The sequence below is a fragment of the Melanotaenia boesemani genome, chromosome 8 (genome assembly GCF_017639745.1).
Source record: "Melanotaenia boesemani isolate fMelBoe1 chromosome 8, fMelBoe1.pri, whole genome shotgun sequence".
Taxonomy (NCBI): domain Eukaryota; kingdom Metazoa; phylum Chordata; class Actinopteri; order Atheriniformes; family Melanotaeniidae; genus Melanotaenia; species Melanotaenia boesemani.
The window spans coordinates 15,806,103-15,833,376 of NC_055689.1; the positions used below are offsets into that span (position 1 = coordinate 15,806,103).

At 38.8% G+C, this 27,274-nt stretch overlaps 2 protein-coding genes across 4 annotated transcripts in view; both read right to left on the minus strand.

The window, feature by feature from the left end:
- The window catches only part of camsap2b (calmodulin regulated spectrin-associated protein family, member 2b), a 33,102-nt gene extending 13,975 nt beyond the window's left edge, over positions 1 to 19,127 (minus strand). For both annotated transcript variants that reach the window (XM_041991591.1, XM_041991590.1), the window contains exons 1-5: positions 18,484 to 19,127; positions 13,100 to 13,359; positions 6,749 to 6,928; positions 5,817 to 5,903; positions 268 to 406 (exon numbers count right to left, since the gene is read on the minus strand). In XM_041991591.1, coding sequence (XP_041847525.1) covers positions 268 to 406; positions 5,817 to 5,903; positions 6,749 to 6,928; positions 13,100 to 13,359; positions 18,484 to 18,622 — 805 coding nt within the window. In that variant the 5' untranslated portion in view covers positions 18,623 to 19,127. The remainder of the gene's footprint in view (positions 1 to 267; positions 407 to 5,816; positions 5,904 to 6,748; positions 6,929 to 13,099; positions 13,360 to 18,483) is intronic.
- Positions 19,128 to 22,870: 3,743 nt separating this feature from the next.
- Positions 22,871 to 26,141, minus strand: ticam1 (toll-like receptor adaptor molecule 1). 2 transcript variants are annotated; one of them, XM_041993656.1, is made up of 2 exons: positions 26,058 to 26,141; positions 22,871 to 25,649 (listed from the first exon to the last, which is right to left on the minus strand). In XM_041993656.1, the coding sequence occupies exon 2, from the start codon at positions 25,503 to 25,505 to the stop codon at positions 23,796 to 23,798; it is 1,710 nt and encodes a 569-aa protein (XP_041849590.1). In that variant the 5' UTR covers positions 25,506 to 25,649; positions 26,058 to 26,141; the 3' UTR covers positions 22,871 to 23,795. The 2 variants fall into 2 exon arrangements, with proteins under 2 accessions (XP_041849590.1, XP_041849589.1); XM_041993655.1 differs by lacking the exon at positions 26,058 to 26,141 and adding an exon at positions 25,848 to 26,051.
- Between the last annotated feature and the right edge of the window lie 1,133 nt (positions 26,142 to 27,274).

A 27,274-nucleotide genomic window follows, 5' to 3' on the forward strand; every position in this document is an offset into this window, starting at 1 on the left:
TAGAATGAAAATCTAGTAGTGCAGATATCTAATGGCTTGAAAACACTACAAACAATACAAACATTAAATTGAATCACAAAAGACAAAAAAGCCAGTGCATGAAAAAAATACTCTTAGCTTGAAGCAGCTTATTCAAAAATATTGTTTTTGATGATGCTAAAACTCCCTGCATTTAGTGCACAGAACAGCTGAGCTCACTCTGGTTTTGTTTACTTTATTAAATGAATATAATAAAATAATATGGGTGTGGTTATAGCTCAACCCCACCTTCTAGTCTGACGGCCTGTGGGCAGTAGAAGTGCAGAAGGGCAGTGAGGGCGCAGCCGTCTGTGTTATCCTTCAGCAGGTTGTCCACCAGAGGGAGCGACGGAGTACTCCTCTGAGCATGCTCCCTCCTGTACCGCGCCTGAAACCATGGCAACGGCACAAAGACATCACCTTTATGTGTTATCAGGGTGGATATGTGCAGCTTTCTTTCATTACTGGTACAAACACACCAGCGTGTGCAGACACTCTTTCAACTGCATGCACTGATCAATCTTACATTAACACAAGTGCAAGTGTTAATCTGAGGAATTTCAAGCATACGGCTGAAATCATGCAAGTATCCAGCCACTGTCAGCCACTCAAAAGAATTAAATTACCTTTAAAACATCTTGCATTTAAATTAAATAGATGTAATCAAAACAGTCACCATTTTGCTCTCTGTGATTGTTTGTAAGGAGCAAAATGCATAATAGCATTATCAACATCTGCCGAGACATCACTGAGGTAGTGTAAACCTATGCTGTGGTTCTGTACCAGACAATGTATGTGATTTAGGGTTTAATAATCTGTGTAAGGACATCCTTCCTGTCTCAATGTTTTCTATATGTCTCTCTGGGGCTGTAAAGACACCTGTAAAAACTACAGGGACAACACTACTACATGTGTCTTTAGGGCATCAGCACTCCCCGTTTGCACATAAACAGAAGTTTTATGATGTCTGCATTTTACAACAGATACAGTACGATGAAAGCTTCGATCGCAGCAGCTCTCGACATCTAACAGTCAGCTCAGACATCGAGTGCATCAAGCTGCGAGGAATAAACTGTGGTCCTCCATTCTGTTTCTGTTTGTACCGAACGTCATGCCAAGAGTCAATATGAACTGTGCTCAGTGCAAAATGCAGACAACAACGAAGCCAAATCAATTTGCAACAGAACAATTGGTGTTCACGTGATCATGCAGCTGTACTGTGTGACTGCACTTAACTCTTAATGGTGGATTTCTAGTTCCTGAAAGCGATGTAGTTCAAAAATAGTCACTTTGTCTTATTTACGTCAAGACAAGGGGCTGGTTGGAAGGGTGGGGGACAATTATAGGGTCTTGGGGCCACATGCAGTGATTTTCAAGACAACTTAGGGAAAGAATGTAACGGTTGGGATTCAGAAGGACAGGGTTGTTGGTGGGGTAGGTGTTTTTCAGAATGGATTAACTTACAGGTACCAATCTCCAGTACCATTTGCTAGGAGACTTGATGGTGGATCATGATTGGACAAGAGGAGAGAGTGGGATAGGTATTAGGCCAACAACTTAGAAAACGTGCTATGTTGTCAAGGACTGGTGGACAAAACCACTCCAAACATCTGGAAGTTACACCTCAGCTAAGGCTATATGATCCTTAAAATGTCTTATTACCCACACACATACAACCTCAAAATACATAGTAAATATCATGAATTGCTTTTGCCCTTTCATACTGGACATTTCATATGGACTCCCCTCCTAAAAAGAAAAAAAAAACACAAAATAAAACAACAAATAAACAAAAAACACCTGCTGGGATTGGTTTAACACTGGTCAAACACTGCAGTGTGAAGGAAGTTCACATTCATTGGTTAACTTAAGTCACATCTTTGGATATACTACCTATAAGATTCAACACAAAGATGAAATAATCCAAATTTGTAAAACACATGAAAAGAAACATAAAAAAAGTCACACATTTCTTTTTCAGTGTAGTATAGTTAGCTTGTTAGCATTTGCTAAATGGTTCTAAATACAATATACAGAGGCTGATAAGAATATTAAATGATAAAGTGAAGGTTATATGTCTTGGGATAATCAATATCAGCAATTTTTAATCCTCCATGGTCTATAAATACACATAGTTAAACATCAGTACACTCTGCTATCGTCTTTAGAGTCCAAAATCAATGTATTTTGGAACACATTCCACCTAATTTGACAAAAATCTGTTGCAGGACTGAAAAACGGCATTTAACCCATTTGATTTAGTTACAACATAAACAGATTTCCTTTAACTGCAGAAGCTCCTGATTCTGATATTGTGATCCAACACATGCTTTTCTCTTTTAAACTTTTCACTCAGTTGTAGCGTAAGCACCTAGAGCATGTTAAGCACAAACATTCTCAGTATCCATACACAGAAATGAGTGTGTGCCTAGTCATATGACCACAGTTGAACACTTTACACACTGTCCCAGAATAGATGGGACTAACTAAGAAGGATCTTGTGCTCAGTGTTTTTTGTGAGTGAATGTTGCAGATACATATATGTGTGTGTGTGTGCGTGGACTTGTGAAATGATCTCCTCTCACTACGTCCTAAACAGTGAATAAAGTACTGTTAAGGTTGACACTGCAGAGAAGGAGTTGTGTGATGAAGGATGGAATAGAAAAGCAGCTGACTGACACCAAGCTTCCACATTCCTTTAAGAACTGTCCTCGGCTTTTACAAAGCATGTCACTATGGTGGAGGTCACACACTCATGTATGATTAGCTTACAGTAAGGTAGTGATTTTACTAACAACAGCAAACAGTGAGCATTAGACATAATAATTTAGATGTTAGAACTTTTATTACTTATTTTATTGACTGGTATAATGCATCTTATAATGGGGACTGTGCAACAATGGGGATCAAATTTACATTATGTAATTTTATGTATTTATTTTGTGTTATTTTAAGATTATCGTTGCCTTTGTCCCTTGTATGTTGTACTACACTGCAAACCAAGTTTCCCCTCGAGGGATAATAAAGGACCTGAATTCAATTTCCACCAAGGCAGAGGGTGTTTTTGGGGGCATTGGTCTGTCTGTCTGTCTCTCTGTTAAATAAATTTAAAAAGTTGTGGACAGATTTTCATGAAATTCTCAGGTAATCTTTGAAATGGAATAAGGAACAAGTTATTAGATTTTGGGGGTGATCTGGATAACCGCCTGGATCCAGTAGTTTTTTTTAAAGGATTCCTTACAGGCGCAGGGCAGGCATTAACATCCAGAAACATTGGTAAATTTTGTCACATCTGGGTCTTTCACTGGTGAAAACAAAAGGTTGCTAAAGTGTAACACCAGTGGATTTTTACTATTGATCATCACAGATTTTTCTTTGATTTTCATAGAGTTTTCTTTAATTATGCCAAATATTTGTGTTGTAGTTGGCTGCCATGAACATAGTTGTTACACAGACAACAAGAGATTGTTTTTTGAACCACCAAAAAGACTGAAAGATGTGATAACTGGCTAACGGCTATCAGGCGTAACAATGCTGATGGTACACACTAGCGTCCTTCAAAATATTCAACAATTTGATCAGATCATTTTGTGACTAGTGATCAAAACTTTTAATATGATATTACTGTTTAAAACTTGCGGTTGCTTTTGTATAGATGCAGAAAAAATACCATGAAATGGCTGGTTACAGTAACAATAACAAACACCTGATAGTGGTTTTTGTGAAGTTCTCAATGTTTCTTGGTAGCAGCTCCTTCACAATGTGACTGCGAACAGACATAAGGCCATTCGTTCAGTCCTACTGCCACTAGCTTTGCCTCATTTCTTTCATTGACACTGAGGGTATCAATATAACTGAATGACATTACGGATAATTTTCATCCATTTCACCATAAACCGATGTAGAAAACTTAAAACGTGCCCACCAGGTTGTGACATAGGTTTGCACCTGCTCATGGGAAGTTAGGGATAAATTTGCTATTTAAGCATCTAATTTAAAAAAATAACGCCCATAATAATTGGCAAAGAAAAGATAAAAGAATTTTAATCGCGTGGCAGAAGTCTGTGCTCTCTGAGTGCTTCTAGTTGTAAATTAAATCTACCTGCCAAGGCAAAACAGATGGAAATTAGCCAATGGCTAAAACCTGACACATTTACACATCAGTGTTCATTAATGTGTACTGTCCCTATTTTTAATAAATACATAAATAAATTATACAGTTTGCAAAGAAGCTCCCATAGCAGATAAAGCTCTCTTCAGCCTCCCAGGACATGCTGCTGCTTTTAAAGTAAGAGAACAGAGACACACTATCTATGGCCTAAGCTGCCATTTTGCAAACTAATATAAACACTTTAATCTGTGACACCATGCATTAAGCTATGGTGTATCTCTCATTGTATCTTTATGGATGGAAATGCACATGTCGGTAAGTACAGAGATTATTCATATCATCTATAGCAGGAATCTTGATGACTGATCTGATTACTCTTCTACCCATCATGAGGTTCACATTTGTGATTTTAACTGAAACATTGAAACAAATCTTGGATTGTTAGAAGAAAAACATATATTAACATATCTGAAGTTATTTGTAGTAAAGTTTTTGCTACTGAGTTAAAAAAAAACTGTCAGTACATCAGCATAGATATCATCAGCTCATTACTGTGATCCAGACTGAAATATGCCTATAAGCTGGTTTGCTAGTAATTTAGCCATAAATGGTGCCCAGAGGATGGATGCTACAGACCTTAGAGGTATTTTAATTATTATTTTTGTTTGCTTGCTCTTTAATGCAGTCATCAGGACACAGTTTCGGTTTTTATAGAGTATAAGACTGTAGTAAATTGCACATAGCATCCATGATGAGAGCCGCTCAAATTCTCTACATGTTAATGAACATGGGTTTAATGTTTCCTTTACTTTCTCATTTGACAGTGGAAAATGGATCATCCTTTATCCAATAACAGAGCTCATCCCATGATTCCTTGCAGCCACAACTTTTAAAACTCTTGAGTATTTTTATACATACATGTAAATAACTATGAGGAAAGGAGTATGAGCAGCATAAGTGAGCAGTTTTGGAAAACATATTTCCCTTTTGTGGCTCCAAGAAGCAGGAAGTACATTTAAATCCATCCATGTGTCACAACTGAACCTTATTGTAGCCTGTGTGTTTACTTGCAGTGAGTTAGAATTCCATATTTCAACCTTCACCTTCTCTTTACAGTTTATTGACTCTGACTGAGGCCTACGTTGCAGCTTTAAAGTTAAGTAAGCAGAAGAGGATGCCAGCTGACTGCAGCATGTTTGTGCCAGTAGACTGACTCGTGTCACAGGAACATTACATAACTCTGAAGCCTGCAGGAGGCTTGCCTGCCACTGTCTTTTGCCATAGCTGCCAAAGCTTCTGAGTGTCCCTCTCTGTCCACTTCTCCCTTTCCCACATCTCCAATAACTCCTCCTCACTTCTCTCCCCTGACACATTTACCCTCTCTCTCGCCTCCTCTGCCCTGCACATTTCTTTGTCTCCTCCAGACAGCAGTGTGGCAGCTCTTGCCAAAATTTCTCTGCAGCTGGTCTGACACTGAGCTCATCTGTTCCCCTGATTTACAGAGCTCTGTGCACTGGGTTGTGTGTCTGCATGTGCCTCATATGGACACAGACATGCCTTTGGTTAAGTGTTTAAACCCATTAATGTCAACTCTCTGCAAGAAGGCAAATGAGCCTCTTCCTGAAGATATTGAAGCACTACCAACTGATGACAGTTTGTTTTGAGAGTGCAGCATGTGTGTTTTTACTTTATGTGTTGTGGCGTTTGACTCTTGGAGGGAAGCCTCTCTTAATTTCTGCTCCTCCACAAGGATGTCCCTCAGGTGTTCAGTCACCTTGATGGAAAGAAAAACAGAGAAGAGGACAGTAAGATGACAGGGAGAAAGAGAGAAAGCTCAGATTTCACACAAGCATTTGGGGCACACTGAAGCTGAATAGTGAGTCTGTGCTGAACAAAAAAGAAACGTGAACCTGCCCCCAAAAAACTTTTCACCACCACAGCTACTCATCAGCTAAGATTCCCTACTGATTCTTAACATCACTGTTAATTAAACACCATGCTTAACATGATTTCTTACTCAAGTCTAATGAAAGAAGAAAGATGCAGTGGCTCTTTTGGCCTTAGTCACATCAGACAGTCCTACTCTTTGTCTGCTAGTTTGTCTTAGTGCAGCAAAAGAGAAATAGCCCGACATGTTTTTAATGTGCATGTGTTTGTCAGTGAATCCTGCACATTTAAGTTCTGCCTTACTGAGACTTATATGAAAAATATAATTAATTAAATTTAGGACACCTAGTTCAACTTCATATATCTCAATAGGCATCTCCTCATAGACAGTTAAAACAACCCAAAGTAACTAAATAATCTTTAAAAGATTAACCAATGGCCCGTTTAAGATTAAAGCTCAAGGTCTGACTTCTCTCTATATCCTGCTTTAGCAGACCAGAGGAGTTTAAGTTGAGTCAGTTGTCTGTTGCTAATCTCTCTGATGTTATTGCACACAGTCTTTGCCAGATTTTCATCTGGTTCTCTTGTAAACACACAAATTAACTTAGAATCAGCACAATCTTCTGAACTTAACATATCTAAGAAACCTAAAGTTAAAAAAGGACCATGCGTCTAAAAGGCTCAAAGATTGGTCCAGTTGTTATGTGCACATGAATGTACCCTTGTGTGTACCTTGTTAATCCAGGTGGTGATTGCATCCTCTGTGTCATATGGCAGCTCTTGGACAAGTCCATCCCCGTGTAAGGGTTCAGCAGATGAGTACCTGTTGATGCAGGACATCACCCTCTCCACACTCACCATCTCCACAGTGTACGCCATCATCAGGGTATCAATGAGTGCCAGATGGGAACTCTGTACAGACACACAGCAGCAACAACCAATCAGGAACATGAATTTGACCAAAACTGCAGATTTCTTTGACTTTTTTCTTGTTTTCCATGGAACTGATAATTAAAGCTCTAACAAAAGATGTCTTTGTTTGTCACATGAACTGTCAGTGGGCCTCATTTTCAAGCCACTGTCAACTACATGTGATACCCCAGAGTTTATCTTTCTTTCTCATCAACATTTCTTCAACCCTTCTAACTACACGACACCGGAGACTATTCAAAGTCGCTAAATATCGTAGAATTCCTGTCATAATGCCAACTTTTCCTGATATTGAGTCACTCACTTTTCATGAGTGGTTTTTACCAGCAATCAACACCTACACAAAGCTTGACATTCTCCTGGCCTTTTTAATCCTGTTCCAGCCCGGTCAAACCAACAGGCCTCCCCTTCCCTTTCCTGTCACACTACAGGTCCACTCAAAAACACTGAAGTGAATTAGGGTGTTGCTTACCCAGGCATCTGCCTGAGGGTCAAACATAACTGTATAAACATCATAACCACAGAGCCCCAATCTAACAGCAAGAGTGACCAAGTCTTTCCCTAAGAAACAAACTACTGGTCCAGTGCTTTGACTCTGAACTGCTGCTGCTCAGTACCGCCACCTCATATACTGCCAGTCTAAACAGACTGTGCAGATGGAAGAGAATTGCTGGAAAAAAATTTCTCATGGAAAAGAGAGCTAAGATGCTTTAATAAACTGTCAGTAATGAAAACCATATGTTTAAATTCAACATATAAAACATTTCATCACTGTCTTTGTCATCATTCTATTAAAAGGAATTATGATGAAAGCATCAGAAGCTGGAAGAAAAGAATGTTTGAGATAAAAAAAGAATTGATAAATTATTACAGTTTTTGACTCAAGCAGCTTATCAGTTCTAGATGCACTAAAAATATAATAAACATGAAAGCTTTAAAATCTGTTTACTGGTTTGTGTAAAAATGCTCTTTGTACAATTACTGAATGCCACAGCTGTAGTGCATTAAATGGGTAAACAAAATAGTTTGATTTGGAACTTGAACGTGATATTGAACTGTTTATAAAACAGTATGAAGAGACTGTTTTGAGTTCCTCAGGATATTGTCAGATATTGCACATTGTATGCATTCTTCCCCAAAGGAGCAGCTGGGTGCAGGACAGCTGACTGATTGAAAGAAGAGGAGGCAGGCCAAGCAGCTTATATTGAAGCTGGAGATCCAGAAAACATGATTTTCATGAAAACCCACTGAACTCTTCTTGTGATGTAAGCTCTTCTAATCTCATTTATATAAAACTCCAAAATCTTTAATATCGATAGGAAGCTTGTGAAGATGTGTGCAGGCACGAGCACTTGAATGCGTGTCTTCAGCTCTCTGGGTAGGAAAAACATGCAGACTTAAAAGATAGTGACAAAGCACTTGAATTAAATGCTTTTTGTTTGGGATTCTAATTAATTCCAACAAGTGTTTACAGAAGAAAAAAATGCCTAGTTGTAGCTCTGTATAGCTAAAAATAAACACTTTCTCCCCTTTAGTGAAGGGAAAGTAGTCTTCACTTTGTTTGGTGAAAACGGTGGCATCTTTTTTCTTATAAATGTTAAAGAGATAAACAAAAACAGCAGACATCTATCCCAACTAAGGGTTTATGGGCAAAGAAAAAAATGTACAATATTAAAGTTTGAGCTGAGAGAGAAGTGTTGATAAGCACTATAAAGCTAGCAACAACAGCCCTGACTTCTTTAGTTAGCTCTGCACTATTCCAGCTTACCTGGCTAAGGAAGGTGCACACACAAGTACCAAACAGTCACCCACATAGCTGAAAAATCCACCTATGTATATATATATATATATATATATATATATATATATATATATGTATATATATTATCTGCAGCCATGGATAAATTGGCTACAGATAATTAGCTAATTAGTTGAAAGAGGTAGCAAAAAGTAAAATTTTACAGCTAATTAGCTTTAGCCAGAACAAAAAAAAGCTAATCTGCCTCTTGATGGCAACTTCATGGAGTATGAATATTTGTACAGCTTGTTCATTGGAGCTATAATAATAATGTAAATGATGTGTCATAGAGGCTAAGCCTCTTCTTCTCTGTGATGTCATTTGTGTCTCAGAGGTTATACATTCATCATTTAGACAGAGCCTGTGTATTAGTCATAATATCTAAATATTACTAAAATTACTTTGGTCTGCTTCATTTTTAAAAGTTGGAAATATTTCAACCCCACCCAAAAGGTTTTCTCACACCTGAGATTATTGTTGGCCTTTGTAGCCCCCTAGGGGACATGGGGAATTTTTTTTTATTTTGAGTTACCTCACAATACTTTTGCGAAGACCATCATTCTGCTTGCTATGGTACTGGACAGGACAAGGTTAAAAAAAAAACTAAGTGGGTAAGAGTTCAATAGATCAAGAAAAGAGACACGATCTGGAGTCACCGCTTACTTCTCTACACACTGTAAAAGAAACGACACCACTGTTGACTGTCGCACGAATATAAAAGCCATTTGCTGTCTATTATGCCTCCACAAAGACCTTTGGGGTGTGTGGATGTGTATGATTGTGGACAGAGGCGAGCAAAAAGCACTCTCTGTGACAGACATGCCTTATAAGGCTATGGAAATGGCAGACACAGATCATAAAGAGTGGTAGAGAGCGTCAGCACACATGCACACCATCTAATAGGAGAATCAGTATTTATTCACTACTGTTGCATGGCTGAAAGGGTGTGTGTGAGTTCGCTCTTGATCAAGGCATCTATAAGAAAGCACAATGCAGCTGAGCAAACACAAAGTAGCCGCATTCCCCACAAAACGTCACAAGTGTCTGTTTTGACGCAGGTGCACACTCAAAATGGTCCATACAAGAGTTCCTGCTGCAGAACTTGACAATTACTTGTCCTGCTCTGATGAAATGTGAACTGACATTTGTTTTGTTATTGCTGATATGCCCTAATGTGCCTGAAATAATGTAAAAGTATGGTGTCAAAACAATCTACTGGCACCTTTCATACAAACAACCATGACATCCTCTAAATGTTTCACTATCATTTGTAAGATAGCTTTTAGATGATGGCATATGCCCCTCTGCACACATTCAATTACCATTTCAGCTCCATCTCATCTGTCAGTCTCTCATCTCAGCGTTTTAACACGAAGAGAGCAAAGCAACACGAGTGAGGCACAGAACAGTCAAAAGAGAAATAAAAAAAAAAACCAAAAGGATGTTTAGGTCTTCTGCACACTGCTGGAGGTCTGACAGCTCTATAAAGAGCTGTGTTTTTAGAGGGCTAGGTGTAATGGGGGCGTCATTTGTGCACCAGACGAGCCCTAACTCGCTGTAAGACCCCACCCTCTACATTGCTGCAGTAGTGCACATCACGTCTTTCTCCTCTCCTCTCCTGCAGCCTTCCCTTCTCCCCCCATGTCTCCGTTTCTTCCCTTATTCCCCTCCTCTTTCCAGATGGCCATATTAACAGTGGGCCTTTTCCACTCATTCTTTGGCACATGCATGCCCTCACAACGCCAAAAAGGCTCCTTCCTTTCCTTTTACATCTTTCCTTCCAGTCTTTCCACAACTCTTCTCCATTTCCTATTTCCATTTGTCTCTACTTTCCCTTTACTCTCTTTTCTTGCTCCACTTTCCTGCTTCCTCCTGGTCTGCAGCCAAATGGCAGCCCCCTAAAACGCCATTCCCCCTTTTTCCCTCCTCTCTCTGTCTACATTCATTCACCCTCTGACAAACTGCCACACTCCTCCTTCTCCTCCTCCCTGCCATGAGTTATTCCTCTGTAGCACAGTATTTGGAAAACCATGAAGTCATCATTTTCTCTGCAGATATACCATAACCCGAAAAGAAAAGCCTCAACTTCAGTGTGACTGAAACAATCCTGCTGACTCCACAAAAACACACAGTTGATCTACTTTACAGAACCAATGTAATGAATTCACAACAGCACAGAGTGACAACAAGGACGGACAGATGAGAAAAAAGCCTGTCTTAGAGTTACACAAAGGAAGATCATTGAATTAAGAGTCGATGGGCAGTGGCATCATTTGTCTACTTAACAGAGTCATTAAAGCTGTCGATAAGTCTCTGGAAACACACTCCGATACACAGAAACAAAGCAAAAGATGTGCAGACACACTACACACCACATGCACATTTATATGTGTGAAAGGACAAATCACTGCCCATTACTTCCGCGCTCATGACTTTCTCAATCAATAAACAATGCAATGAGCACAATCGAACATGGAGATAAAAATAAAAATGTCACTGACTTGTTACTTTTAAATCATTCCCTGCAACTGCAAAAAGAACAGAGACTACACGAAAAAAGCCACGAAGCAAAATGCTGGCTTGGTGAAATATGTTTAACGCATTAACATTCAGGGGATATGTTCTAGTCCCATTCAATCCACAGAGAAAAAACAAAAGATCTAGACACAGAAAAAAGACAACAGATATAGAAAAATAAACAGAATGAAGGAAAGAAATATGGAAACGGAGTGAGGGCAGTCAGGTTATGTGTGTGTGTGTTTGTGTGTGTGTACTGCAATGCAGACACCTTTTGGCGTAAGCAGAGGTGCCCGATCTGCAGCATGTCTGCATCTGCTGCCTCAGACTCACCCCCCTTTAATAATGAAAACACCATAAATAACCCATTCCTGCCCTTTTCACACAGTTTTTCCTTCTAAAATGTGAGTTTTTGTTGCTTGTGTTTGTGTTAAAACATAATCAATGATCAGCATTTTTCCAGCCAATTTTTTGACCATCTTACTGTAAATTGAGAAATAATAAGCACAATAATGTAAATCTTGGTCTTACTGTACAGTATGCTTTTTGGTGTGTTTTTTTATATATATATATATATATATAATTATACACATTCTCTATCAGGGAGAAATGATGTATTTATGTTTCCAACACAGATTTGTAAATGAGCATTGCAAAGGGGGATGATACAAACTCATCTATTGTAAAACCTAGCTTCTTTATTTGCTCCTGGACGGTCCTTGTCATATTTGATCTGGAACAGACAGTGTCCTTGTCCTCCAGAAAAGATCTGTAACAGTGACTGGTCTGACCACAGCACACATTTCCACTGTGTGATGGTCCATCCAAAATGCCTCTGAGCCCAGAGGAGTCAGGTTTGCATAAAGCTTAATTTTTTTTTTGCCCTCTAAAGTTTTAAGTGGGGCTGTAACTCTGTATTCTGGTGTTTCAAAATGATTTCTCACAGTAATCCCTTGTCCATGTATTTATTTGAAGGATGAAGCTTCCTGATGAAGTGCTGTCTGATGGATCAGGGATCACAGGGGTCCAGCTAAGGATTGTGCCCTTGCCCTTTATGGACTGAAAATTCTACAGTCTCAAGTCTTTTAATTTTTATTTATCTTATTACTAGCCATAAAGTTTCCCTGCCTCAGTTTTTTTTGTTGTTAATAGGAATGTACTGCAGACCTTAAATGCAAAAATATCAAACAAATTAAGAAGAAAATGCTCCGGTTTGTGCTGTCTGCAATTACATTAATGTTAAAGTAAATGTAAAAATCACTGCTTTATTACATTTTTTTTTACTCACCAAGCTTTTTTGTCTAAGGTTGTAGTTTTGATGCCTTACTTTTGACTGTACCCACAATATCTCTTCATGATGTGAGCTGAGACATGTTTGCCCCGTGCTGCTGGATAATGCAGAGACTTAACGGTGAGTAATGGTCGGCTGAAGCAGACCCATCATTAGAGGTTGTTTTTCTCTCTACAGGACACGTCTTAGAGGACAACGTAACAGTATGAGCACACAAACTTAACTATCATATTATCCACTTCAGCTGGAGCACATTACTTGCTTGGGACATGGATTTCTTCTTGGGAACATTCACAGATTGTTACTTGTTATTAACATTTTATAATCAACACCTTTGTGCTCTATATCAGCCTGAGATCTAGATAAAGCCCTCATGTTTCACTCAGAATATCTCCATGTTTAAAACTGCATGTGTATTTTAAATGTAAAAAGAAAAATCTCAGCAAAGGGGAAAAAAAACTGTATGCTTAGATTAAGATTTAAAGAGCTCATAGATACAAAAAAACTGACGATACTTCCAGCTATTTCTTCACTTATCCCCACTCACCATGTGTATGGGTGTACTGGTCAGATCTCGCTCTGTGACCAGTCTGTCCTGGTCGGTGACATACAGGCCTTTTTGGGCCAGGGCCTGAATGACAGCGTTGTGTCCCAGCAGAGGTTTGACAGCATCGCTGCGGAGGATCAGGCTTCCTGCACGGCAGTAGAGCTCTGCAGACTGAAGCAGGCAGGCAACTGGGGGCTTCAGGTGCTCCTGGTTGTACTGGTCCCTGTAGAAAGGTTCAGCCAGCTCCTCTGGTATCTCATCTGAATAGAGAGAAGAAGACATTAAAAGTGATAATAACTTTGCTTTCACTATTCTTATCCAACATGCAAAATATCAAAATATTACAATTTCAGTCTTTGTATATCACAATTGTCAACTACTAAGTTCTATCACAACACCCTGAAAGTACACACTATACAAAGTCTTTCAGAATATTTTCACTTTAAAGCCTCTTTTCCAAAAGAAAAAGATGTAAAGTCAAACCAGGGGGCAAATGATTGTGAATTCACACAGAACAGTCTGTTAGTATATGTACATCAGGTATATTGTAGATTACATGTGTGCAAGAGGAGGCATATGTTACAAGCATGGAGCATCTTCTAATCCCGTTACCTCATCCAGTAAATCTGATTTGAAGAAAAAAGCTGAACAGAAACACTGTCACAGTGTTGTGTTTCCATGACTTCAGAGGACATTTGACTTGTTTAGACTGATTTCAAAGAGACTATGACTAAAACTTGCCAAAACATAACTCCAAATTCAAGTTGTTTAAATCATGATGACCTGTTTTTCATTCCCAAAATGGGGGTTAAAGAAATCCCCACAATAGAGGTAATAAAAACACACACTCACATAGCTACACAAAGCATGATGCTATGTTGTTCTTAACTAAATGTTGGGGCTTAAAGTCTCAACAAGTAGTCACATATGATAAACTATATGCAGGCATTTCTATCCTATGAGTGTAACCTGAAGAATGTCTATGTGTGTGTGTGTGCTGACACACTTGCGCTCCTGTATAAGTGTGTATTCCTGGTGTGTGGGGTCATTTCCTCTCTCCCTGCCTCTGAATCACTGAGGAAAACAAAAGACACTAAAGGAATCCAACTTACAGGAGCAGCTCGCAACATTACAGACAAATAGATTAACGAAACAACCTCGTGAATCAAATATGTAATGCTCAGTTCAGAAAAAAAACTCATCCTTAAAGCTTGTGATCAAACCTCAGCAGTTTTCCAGTGGCTGTGGTTAAAGCAGCGTCTCCACGCAACCACACTGGCTGATAAAAAGAGATATTTAAAGCAACAGGCAGATTTTAAACCACTTCACAACAAGACTTCCTGCATCAAATCCCAACCTTTAAATTGATCCAGTGTTTGTCTGGACTGTAAAGCTGATTAATAAAACTATGCAATACTATGCAAATTTGACTTTGGTGTAAGATGATAACAATACTTTTGACTGAAGTGTTGAGTTAAAGTTAAAGTAAATTAGGATGATTCAGTTTAATAAGTTTAATAAAAATTACTTCAAAACCATCCAACTAAAGCAGACCACCCGAACACAATGTGTATGCTTTTGAAAAGTTCATGAAAATCTGCTTTGTCAAGTAAAAAAAAAAAAAAAAAAAACTCTCCTTTGTGTTGGCCATCAAAGAGGAAACAGACAGGAAGTAGCTGCCACAGGAAGTTCAGGCATGGAGAAGACTACTCCTGGGAACACAACTCAGCAAATGCAAGCTAATGGTCGACGAGGCTTATCTCTGCTGGCTTGTATAAAAAAAAAAATCTCTGATGGAAGGTGACCATATACCGGTTTCTAAAGTTCTGCAAGAAATGTAATTTCTAGTTAGCTTTAGCACATATCCTGCATCTGAATCTTGATACAGATCATTGTTTGTGTGTCATTACAGGATGTTTTGGCTCTGTAAGTGCATCAGAAACTAGTTGTGAACACTGACGACTTATCAACAAACAGTTCCACTAGCATTTACTCCAGACTCTCTGATTCAAATCCTAGTTGGTTTTATCAGAAAGGCTGCTTCGTTTGGGGAATGAATGCACAAACTTTCATTCAGACTCTGGTCCACCTACAAACATAGGTCTCAGGCTGCTTCAGGCGAACCAGATGGAATTACTGTAAAAGGCTCAAATAATCTCCACACAGGTGATGGGCCTGAAAACTAGTAATGAATGACTGTGATCTTCAGGCTGCAATGCACTAAAAACAAACATGATTCTGGATTTGAATTCACTGAACCAGCTTAGAAACACTTGTGAAAACCACTGTCAGTGAACACAGTTCATCATCGTCATTGCTGCCATCACAAAAAACACATACAAAAACAGTTTTGAGAAACATTATATTTTTTTGGAAATGGCTTAAAAATGTACAAACACTTAAAATAAACAGGTGTTTTGATGACACATGTGTCTACAAAACAGTGAGGAACCTTCAACCAATCTTTAACCGGTCAGATGAACCAAATGAAACCACACAAAAGCAACACGTATGGGAGCCACCAAAGCTGAGTGTTTACCCATAAAAAAACCAGCCCAAACATTTGTGTATTGGTCACAAAGAGACAGCTTGCAGCCTAGATTAATGAAGTCTCTAGTGGTTGTGATCTCACAAATCTCATGACAATTCACCGCGTAACCTGCAGGCAAAAACAGAACTGAACTATCTGGCTTGTTTCCAGCATACACTGCAGATAAAAGGCCAGCACCCATGATGGTATGAACTATATTAGTGCCCGTGGAATAACAATCTAACACATCTGTAAAGACCCCATTAATGTCGAACAGTATTTCTGGTTTGGAGCAACAAATGTCTTTTTTAGGGTAGATTTTGCTTATTTCAGCAAGACAATACCAAACCATATTCTGCACGTCACATGGTTCTGTTGTGAGAGGGAAACCTATGGGTGTCTTTAGCTGAACCCTTCCACAGGAGTTGAAACAACATAGCAATACCTTTCTATTAGCATTTTTTAAAGATTTATTGCTGATAAATAAGCATGTTTTTCTTATATATTATTTGCATCCATTCTTGCATATCTTAACACACATTTAAAATACTTCACATCCGTTTTGGTAACAGGGTTGTATGTTTTTTTTGCTCTACCAATCTCACCACTATGACTTGCTATTCTCAGCAGACATTGTTTTATGGATTTTCAGGTTTTCCATTCAAAACAGCCGACTACTGCAGCCAAAACAACACTGGCTCTACATAAGGTCATTAAGCTGACCCAAAAGAGAAAAGCAGAGAGATGGAAATGTTTAGACATGAAGAATTTCTAGTAACATTTTGCCATCTGAAGACATCTGCTGAATGAAAAGCTGATTTTTGGTGACCAGCAGCAGTGATGCTGTTAACAGTGTATTTCCTAAATGACAGAGTCCAGCCTAAAATCATGGTAGTCTCTCCAAGGTGTGCAAAGACTCACTTGAATGATAATTCAGATTACTGACTAACAAGCCAGTGACAGGCTGAGTGCTATCGAGACTGACTGACTTAACTGGTGTCACATTAGTCAAAATCTTGTCCTATCCATTTCAATTTAAAAGGATCCACTTAGAGTTTGTCAAAGTTCATTTTAAGCATCAGATTTTATTTACAGCCTTGTAATGTAATCCCTGGTGACTGCATTTAAACTGAACTACTTACAAAATAAATAAACAAATCAGTCCTGCTTGGGGTTGTGCACCTCATTCTCCTTCTTTTCTTTAGCCCTTTTCCTCCTCTTCATCCTCCTTCTTGACTGTTCAACATGTAAAAATGTTGCTCGCTACAAAATGTAGAAATCAATTTCTCTGAAGTGTCAGCACAAACTTTGAGCTGATGGGAAAACTGTTGCATCCGAGCAGCACCAGATTCAAACCGCGGCTCATCGACCCTATCTAGGCCAAACAAGGCTCTGAGGACTGCTGATGAATTGGGCCACAGTTCTCGGCGGTGCTAGGAGGAGAAACTGTGTCACCGGAGGGCTGGGACAAAAACAAGGCAGCAATATGCTAACAGCTACATGACATGTTGCTATATATTGCACATCTGTTCCCCATTTCATGCTCTCTGCAGTCAAAAAATAGCACAGCTTTACTTGGCCCACATTGTCTGATCAATATGCTTGATCCAGAGGTCAGTCTCTTCATCTCTGGCTCTTTTTAGGTTTGTCTATCTATGTGGAGGACACTCACAGATTAGAGTACTGTGTGAAGAAGTGGCTGTTTAACACCTTCATTAACAAAGCTGAAGAAATTATACATATAGTCATAAATAAAGGAAGACTTGCTGCACATATATGTAAACATGATCATCATTTTTAAAAAGAAAACTGAACAACAGCTCTGAACTGATTTCCTACTTTTTACTGGCCTGTTGTGATTAATGTTTTTTAGTTTCCTACTAAAATAAACATTTTCAAGAGGTCACAGTGGATTGCTTAGAGCATCACATAAACCAGAAAATGTAGCAGTTAACCATTTAAAAAGGTAAGAACAAAATCAAAATCTTTGGGGTTTTGGGCAAATAATACTTAAAATGTCATTTTGGCCTTTGGAGAAAGAGTGATGATCTTCATTTGATGAATTTTTGGAATTTTAATATCATTAGGATCTCAGTAAAATACTGAAAGTGCAGAAAAATATAAGCCACTTGTTGGCATAAAGCCACTTGGTAATGCTGGCTCATTATTGGTCTGATTTTTTACACTAATGTTTATTTGTTGCATCAAATCCCACTTGAAAGAAAAGTCAAATATACTGTAGTTTGTTGAATTTTAAGACATTTCATTAAGTAGATAATCAGCCAGACTTATATGAGATGCAGACCTAAATTCAAATTACGAGAAAGAAGAGATGTCTTTGCATCTAGTGACCGGCCCAACAGTAAAGAACTGTAGTCAGTTACATAAGGTTTGACCTGACTTCTGTAGCAGGGAATAATTGGCTATAGGTTAAACCAATAGCCTTGTGACAGGATGTTGTGAACATGACCAAAGACCTACAGGTAAGGGATTGTCGCATGAGGTAGAAACTAAAGAAGTCGTGAGGTAAATAAATTCAATCCTCACACAGTTTTGACTATTTGTATAAATAAATAACGTTTTATATTATATTTGTTCAGATTACCAATTTGCCCCCTAAAGCAGAAGATGCAACTTTTCTCTTTTTACAACAACCTTACCAGTGAAGAGCATTATTGAGTTTGCCACAGTGAAAAGCTTGATTACATGAGACTTTTTACAAAATACTCCCACTTGTCAACCAGCTGCTCCAACGCAACTGCAGGCAACGTTATCACACGTTTCATAATAACCTGAAACAATGTTTTCCACATTTCTCATTCAAAATGAAAAACGTTTAGGAGGAGCTGCTTACCCGAGCCGAAAGCCTTGGCCACCAGCCACGTCAGACTGCATGATATCTTGGCCCTAGTGAAGTCGTAGTGGTCGAAGCTCTTGATGGTGGGGACGATAAAGGTCCGTCTCATCCCTCTGTCATCTGCCGCATCTCCCATCGTCTCTCAGTCTGCGACCCGCTACGCTGCTGCTGTGCTGGAGGCTCAGTCAGCCGGAGGAGCTCCTCCCGACTGAGAATGACATCCCGTCCAGAGGAATTCACTGCAGTAAAATTACCTCCTTCTTCTGGAAATTTTTCAGAAAAAAAAAACAAAAAAACTCTGATACCACGACGAGTGTGATAGCAGAAGGCCTCCCCTCAGTTACACGAGCACCATCCTCAGTTTTTATGTCCTTATGTTTCAGCTGTAACCTTAAACCCGACAGCACGGCGCAGTTTAGTAGCAGGATTTCTAAAGATTTCCTCCATTCCTTGTCATTCTCATCCTCATGTTGTCTGACTTAATGGAGCAGCTGCTTCTGACTCAACTCCAGAAAGCTACAGCCCAGCGCCGGAGGATAGTGCCACAGACAAACTAAATCTGTTTGTCCCCATGTTCTCTTTTCTTTTCTAACTGTTTTCTCTTCCCCCTCTTTTTCTCCGCGGTGTCTCCTCTGCGCTTTTCCTGCCGCACTGATTGGGGATGGAGCTCAATGCGCATGCGCGATCCACCCACCCAGTCTATTCAGTCCTGACGGGAGTCACCACAATGTGTTACAGGCTGAGGTGGAGTTAACTCAGGATGGCTTCTGACTCAACTCTAGATGTTGTTTCCATGGAGAAATACATTTAAAAACTCTTTGCCTGCCAGATTCGCTACAGGTTGTAAGGAGACTAGATTATTTATAGTTAGTTGAATTTCTGTAATTTACATTAATAATCAAGTGATTTTGAATACAAGTTCAATTCTTGCCAAAACTTTGTAGCTATTTTATTGAATTTTGGGATCCCTTACAGAGCCTATGAAATGTTCCTTTAGAGATTCATCATTCATCATTTGATTGATTGATTTTTTTTAATATACTTGAATGCTATAAATTTAACTAACAACCCCCCCCCCCCCCCCCCCTCACAGTACACATTGGATTTTAAGGGTCCCTCTAGAAAGATCCCATATGCCCCAACTGGTCTACTTTTAGCCTAAAATTATTGAGCTAAATCTAGCTGTTTAGCTTAACTTGTGGCTCTGCACCATTAGCACCATTTGGTGGCACTGTGTTTCTTACCTTAGGCAACAGACAGACTTTGAATCTTTTAATTAGTATTTATGGCAGTTTTAGTAGCCTGATTCCTTCTGTGGAACACATCTTTTGCAGGGTATTCATTCTGAGTAGAGCCAGATATTGTATGTTTACTTTTAAGAGTAATTCATTATTGTATTGTGTCATTTTGTAATTTATAATGTTTAGAATACAATTCAACAGAAAGCTCATATTTGCATTATTAAAGTTTTTACAAATGTTTTTATATGTCTCTAAAAGAATGGGTATGATGTTTAATGTGTTTTGATGAACTGCAGGTATTTAACATGGCAACTTTGAACACAGCACATAGTCTGAAGAATAATATGATGCTTAAAAGACGAGAGCAAATATAATCCTATATGGAGTGGATGTTGGTTTCTAAGGAGCCAGAGGTGATGGCAGTCATTGCCTCTACAGTAAATGTACAGCTGAAGTTTTGCACACTTTTCTCACTCCATCAGTCAAAAGTAGATTTGGTGATGCTGAACTAATTTATTATTTTTTTTTGGACCACAATACATCTCACCACATGGCAAAGAGCACTCAAACTTTTCCCCTGGAAAGACTTTTTTTTTCTCTTTTAGCCTGCGCTGTCCAGCATCATGACAGCAGATTGATGGTCTGGCTGCCTTGTTGTGCCAAACAAATTTTCTTTGCCAAGACAAAAGAAAGACATATTGACTCAATGATATGCCAGCAAATAGTCCAGATATGAGCCCAATTACACTGTTTATAGTAAAAATTGAGAAAAAGGTCCCTGACAATGCTTCATCCTGCATAGCTGATTGATGAAGAACATTGGTGTTTATTTTTATCTGCTTTATTCTTCCTGGAGTCCAACTCAAAATCGTTTTAATGTACAGTGATGTCAAACTTAAAAAACAATCACCACTCAGCACCTCTCCCACACCCTCCCAATACACACAGCCCACGCACAATAACATGTCTCCATTCACCTCAACAAAATCTACTAATGCTATATATATATATATATACACACGCTATTACTTACTCATTTTCACATTATCAATAGTATGATATAGATACTATATATATGCATGGATGACTTGTGAAGCACATGTTTTAACTTATTAAAGCTTTGATAAAAATCAGAGGAGTGATTTTCTTTTAGGCTCCTAATTCCATCACTTTTTCCTCCACTTAAACCTTTTGTTTTAACAAATCTTAATGTTTACATGTTAAACTGATTTTTTTCATAATCAGTGATTATTTTTACCTTTTTTTTTTAAACTAATTAAAACAACTTAATGAATTTCCTCCAAGAATGGTGATCCCAGTTAAATCTCCATGGCACTAGCAAATGGTCACTGTTTTAAGGTGACTCCATTTCAGGAGTAACTTTTTCCTTGATTTAGGAATCATCTCTTCTAACCAGCTCATCATGGTCAGGCAAAAGTAAAAGGACCAGACTTGGTTACATGATGTGGACGAGACAATTGATTTTACAAACAAGGTGTTTCAGGTCGTTCCAGAACAATGTGTTCTGTGTACTTGGTCAAAGAGCATTTTAAACACTCCTCTACCTAATTATAATAGTGTGGACTGAATCGGGTAATGTACACACACACGCACACACACACACACACACACACACACACACACACGCACTCAGACACAGCAACACACAATAAGAGGGGGTAAGTGGTGCAATAAAGTCATTACCTTCTTTGTTGAAAGTTTAATCAAGTCTGATTTCTGCTTGGAAAACATAGCCTTCCATTTACTTTCAACGTTCTGAGATGAATGAAAAAATACATAACATGTGGCGTAAACTCCATTCCACATAAACATGCTTCATTTCCTGTCTTATTTCCTATCAGACTGACCCTCAAGCGGCTCGAGTTCACACAGCCAGGTCATCCAGCCAGCTCATAAAGTGCACATCGCAAAATCGTGTAAATTCACTTTATATTAATCAAATGTATTTTTCGATCATGTACACAAATTAAGCCATAATAACAAAATGAAAAATGAATTGTAGAATTTTTTTTCTTTAAATGCATTATAAGTTATAACCAGCTCAATATTGCAGGAGCTTTTCTGATGGTTTTAAGTTTGTTTGGATAAGCCTTTACTAACCAGTTTGACTATTTGTTCCACTAGTCTTTGCATATCCTTTTCCTATCTATTGTTGTAGTTTAAATCTGTTCCACCTCAGTGGGACCAGCTTAATGTTTTATAGCCCCTGGTGTAGGTTGTCCTTTTCCACCTGTTTTTCTTTTTCCTTTTTTTTTCTTTTTTACAGAGAAATGCTGCATTCGTAGTGCAGAAGAGTATTCGGGCCACTAAAGAAAAAAAAAAAAATTCTGAGAAAAAAGTCAGAATTCTGACTTTAATCTCAGAATTCTGAGAAAAACGTCAGAATTCTAACTTTAATGTCAGAATTGACTTTTGCCCAGGACTGCTGCTAACAAGGAACCCCCAGTGGTGTCTGTGTCATCGTGGGAGAGCAGGAGAGAAATGACAAAGTTGGATATTAATGATTTTCTTCAAGACAGAGGCGTCTCAGAAGACCAGATTTCCTTGTTGGAGGATTAAAATCAGAATTCTGACTTTTTTTTTTTTTTTTAAATGGCCCTAATACTCTTCCGTAGCATTGGTTGCATTTTTCATTTCTTCAGGACATTATTTCCACTCTGGCTAAGCATCTCCTTGATGGCATGATGTTCCCACCACCATGCTTCACCACAAGAAGTTATTCTGGTAGGTATTTATTCCAGTTTACTTACAGGCAGCGTTTGTTAGGCATGCTAGAAGTTGTCATCCAACATATTAGTTTCAACTTTTAAGGGTGTGTGATCACTTCAGAAGACTTCGTAGACTGTGTGGAAGCAACTCAAATACCAAGGGGACACTTTTTCTCAGTTATTCAGTTTGTCTGAACAGCCAACTCTAGACAGAGGCCTGGTGATTTCAATAATCCTCCATTTCACAATCATTTACACAACAGTGCTTCTGGGAATGCTTTAGACTTTCATAAAGTTTTCTGAATTTCTCTTATAAATATCTTAAGAATTTAGGTGAATGTCTGTCCAAACATTTTCCTTTTGTTTCCCAAAGGACTACGATCACGTTCTGGACACATTTAAATGATTATAAGTAATTGAGCACAATGAAGAGTGCAACAAGTATCCTTAATACTTCTGTAAAAGAGAGATTTAAATCTATTTATTGAAAAACATTTTTTAAAAATCTTTCTGAAGTGACTGCAAATTAGGGAAAATTTAAAGAGGACAGTTAGTTTGTGTGTTCCTTCAATAATGATATACTTTTGGCTTAAAATAATTCATTCATTTGAACCTGAGTGAATGTTTGATTATATAGCTGTTTTGTTAAGAATGGATTTACCTGAGAACAATGCACCATGTGTAACGAAGATACATCTACAGACATTTATAGATGTCAGACATCACTCATATCTTTCTTGGTAGTTTCTTCTCTGCTTGTAAACACTTTCTGTCCTAAATATAAATATCAGACATGCATCACTGATTTCTTATGAATAATTTTGTCACAACTAATTACCACTATTACTGTTATAAAAGGTTCAGATGCAAAAGACAATGTATTAAAGCTCTGGCATTCGTGACATACAGACAGTAAAAACATTTAATAAACGAGAACATTCCTTTTTTTTTTTTATTCATCTGAAATAACAACACTACCAGACGATAGTGCTTTTGGAATGATCTTATGGAACGTGTAGCAGTAGTGCTCCCTAGTGCCCACAGAAAGTTCACACAGCTGAATAAGTCTGACAGTAAATATCACATAGGTACGATCAGTAGATGGCAGTCTTTATCCAAATATAAAAGGTGCCCTGCACCTCACTGTGCTATCTCATAACATTTAGATTATGCCTTACTGCTCTTTTTGGAGTTTTATTGAATCTTTAGCTGGTGGGTTTAAAACGCATGGGAGCAATTACCAGTGAACAGCCCACTGCTACTACAGCTTTTACTGTTTAGTGTTCAGAAAACACAAGTATTTCAGTTATTCTTCAAGCATAAACTGTCTTTTTAAAGCTTAGTGCTCCTCCTCAGTGTGAACTGAACCATCTTTGTCAGCATTTACACCAAAATCCACTGTCATTTTGGAGTCATTACCGATCATGATGTATCTAGCATTTTCAATATGAATGTTGGGCTGTGGTGGCCACCAAGCCCTGCCATCACCATCATCCTGTCCTGGTGGCACACTGGGGCCCAGGAGGTGTTTTTGTTCCATGTAATGGCTCAGCTTCTCTTTTTCCTGCATCCTTAACTGATTCAGTCTCATTGTCTGCTCCTCCGTCCAGATATTTCTCTGTCTCCCAATCTTTGCTGTAGACAGAGACTTTTGTAGTTTTCTGTCAAATCTCTTGTTGACATCCAGTGGAACCAAAGTCTGCAGGACGGGAGGGATACTCAGTCTGGGCATGCAGTTCTCTCGTGGCAGCAGAGGGATAACCGTATTGAACTTGTGTTTCTTGTTTATGGAATTGATAAGGGCGATGTTTGTTTTCATCTCTAGCATCTTTGAGTTGAAGTTGCGGGTGAGCAGCAGGAAGGTGAAGGCTGAGTTGTTGATAGCATCCTCCACGCACCTCAGTGTGCTCTTTCCAGGAATGGCAAAATCCTCAGAGTAAGTTGCACCTTCGCTCTTGATGACTGTTTCAATTTCTTCCTTCAGACTCTCTGCCATGTCAGTATCCTCTGGTGCATGCAGGATAACGAATGCATAAAAAGTTTCCTCTTCCTCCTCTTCTGCCACTTTATTTTTATACATTTGTTGTGGAGAGGGCATCTTAGGTAGAATAATGTTTGTGGCAGATGGTTGAGCGAGTTTGGGTTCAATGCTTGGGTTATTTGGCGGTGTTGGAGTCTCATTCAGGGTATGCCTTTTCAACTCACTGCTTATTGTTGCTACTGTTCCGTCCGTCTTTGAGCCTTCCTCTGCTTGAAGCTGAAGAGATCCAGTGGACCCAGCTGTGATTTTTGATACATTTTCACTAACTAGAAGAGGAGGGTTTTTTTCAGGGTTTTCTGGTGCTACTTTGTCCCCTTGAAATAAATCCGTTGGAGGAATACTTATCTCAAGATGAGTAGGGTATGAAGACATGGAGGGGCTCTCCTGCAGAGGACTGGGAACACACTGAATGTCTGAATACTGAGACACAGACATTTTTAAAGTTGTGTTTCCCTCATCCAGGCTTTTTTTAGGATCAGAAGAAAACTCTGACCTGAGGTCAATGGAGGACATCCACTCTGCAAAGTGAGGCCCACATACAACTTTAGCTTCCTCTATGAACTGGTTATATTCCAGATAATCAGAATTGCTTGCCTTAAAGCAGTCACTATAAAGAGCTCTCTTATATGCCAGATTTCTCAGGGGTGGATCACACAGCCTCTGCTCGGACAAAACTTTAAAAATCTTAGCCAATGCTGATAAAGATTCTCCCGACTGTGCTTGAAATCTACAGCAGTAAGCTCCAAAATCTTCTAATTTAACTCTGCTCGTGTGGCACTTTTCAGCCAGATAGTTAGCGAGGGAGTTGTCCCCAAGCATCTGGAGCTTGTTCAGGGCCTGTGTCTCTCTCTGGAGAATAATCAGACACAAGGCGTGTATGATAATCTCTTCAGGGGACTCACCCAACTGGAATGTTAGGCTTAGCAATCGCTCAGAAGGTGCTTTTTCCAGAATGCAAAAGACATCACCCAGTCCTGTCCCTTGACTTTCCTGTCCCACGTGACTCATTTTCACTTTTACTTGCCAAACAGTGATCAAAGGTTAAATGAAGCCGGTAGAATCATGTGATTTTCCAACATATTTTCCCTCAGACCTTCAAACACAGGAGTTGTTGGAGAAAGAGGTGCAGCTTCATTCTTTCATTCTTGTTTCCTTAAACAAATATGAAAAACACAAAAGTCAAAAATTTGATTGTACATAGTCACAGCATTTTGTGTGCATGTGCTTTTACCTCAACAGCACATACACAAGAAGTTAATCTGTCAGAGTAAAGCTAATTAACCATTTCCATTTGTTAGAATTAATTTTCTGATAATTAAAACTGCCACAATCTAGCTGAGAGTTACTTACTGTCATAGTCTGACAGAAGCCATGATGATAGATTCAGTGTGTGTGCTCCCAGCTCAAATAAGGAAGTCACTCAGAGTGTGTCTTCCAGTTCAGCTCAGCTCGTAGGAAAGCCTTTTCCGTTTACTTAAAGCTCTCATTGCACATCTGAATTTTGAGCAGTTTGAACACGACTTAAAAAACTCCTGGAATCCGTTCAGTCTGTTACCGTACCTGTTGAAATACGAAGGCCTCTGTCAGCTTGAAGGAGTTTTGCATGACATAATGATGTCACAGGCTGCAAAGTATGGGAGCTCAAGTAGGACAAAAGTTAAAGCAGGAAGAAGATTTCATAACAGCAAAGAGCATACAATAGTCCTCCACATTACTCAGCTGATTTCATGAAGCAAACATTCACCATTATAAAATGAATGTTATGGTTCTCTCAGCCGCTCTTTGCTTTGCTTTTACGTTTCACTTTGTAAAAATGCAAAAAAAGAAGAAAAAAGTAACTTTTGTGTGGATTTGTGTGAATATTTAGCTCACTGAACACAACGGGTGCATGCAGAAGAGGGAAGAATTCTTTTTTTTTTTTTTTTTTTGCTCCGTCTCCACTGAGATGCCAGTGTATTTTTATCCATGGAGGAAATCTCCAACCCTGTAATTACCAGGGGTGGGGTCACACCAGGCAGAGTGCAAACCAAAATCAAATCCCTCAATGCACTGCAGACAGAGAGCCTCTGTGCTGAGTGCAGTGTGATATGTTAACTGTATGACCACTTCTGAAAGACTGCTGTAACGTTATAGGACATCTGGTTTCTATGCCTTAAATATTACTATTGTGAGAGCTCCATGTCTGTTTCTTCACCGAATAAAGTTTCACCATTCAGCTGAGCTATATGTTGTTGCTCAGGCTGCCAAAACCACAGCTCTCTTGTTTTAATCATAACACTATCTATAGCTGACAGCACACCAAGCCAAGAAGCCAATTTATATTTACTGCTATGTTTGATATAGAATAGAAATAACGCTAAGTGTTATGGAAAATTGTGAAAAATATGTAATAAGGACAAAAGTTTTCTATATTTAGGTAGTGGATAATTTAATGTGATACACAACAGGATCAGTTGTGTATCACATGATGATACACAGCCATGATGTTTTCCTAACATTTATCATCTTGTTTTTAATACTTAACCAAGTACTTTTAAAACCTCAGCATGATCATTTTTAAACTTAGCCTTAATAATGGGCTGCATGGTGGTGTGGTGGTTAGCACTGTTGCCTCACAGCAAGAAGGTTTTTGGTTCTGATCTCAGCTGGGATATTGTGTGTAGTTTGTATGTTCTTCCTGTACATGTGTGTGTTTTCTCCAGGTGCTCCTCCCTCCAGAAACATGCATGACTGTTGATTCTAAACTGGTCCTCAATGTAAATCCGAGCCTGCATAGT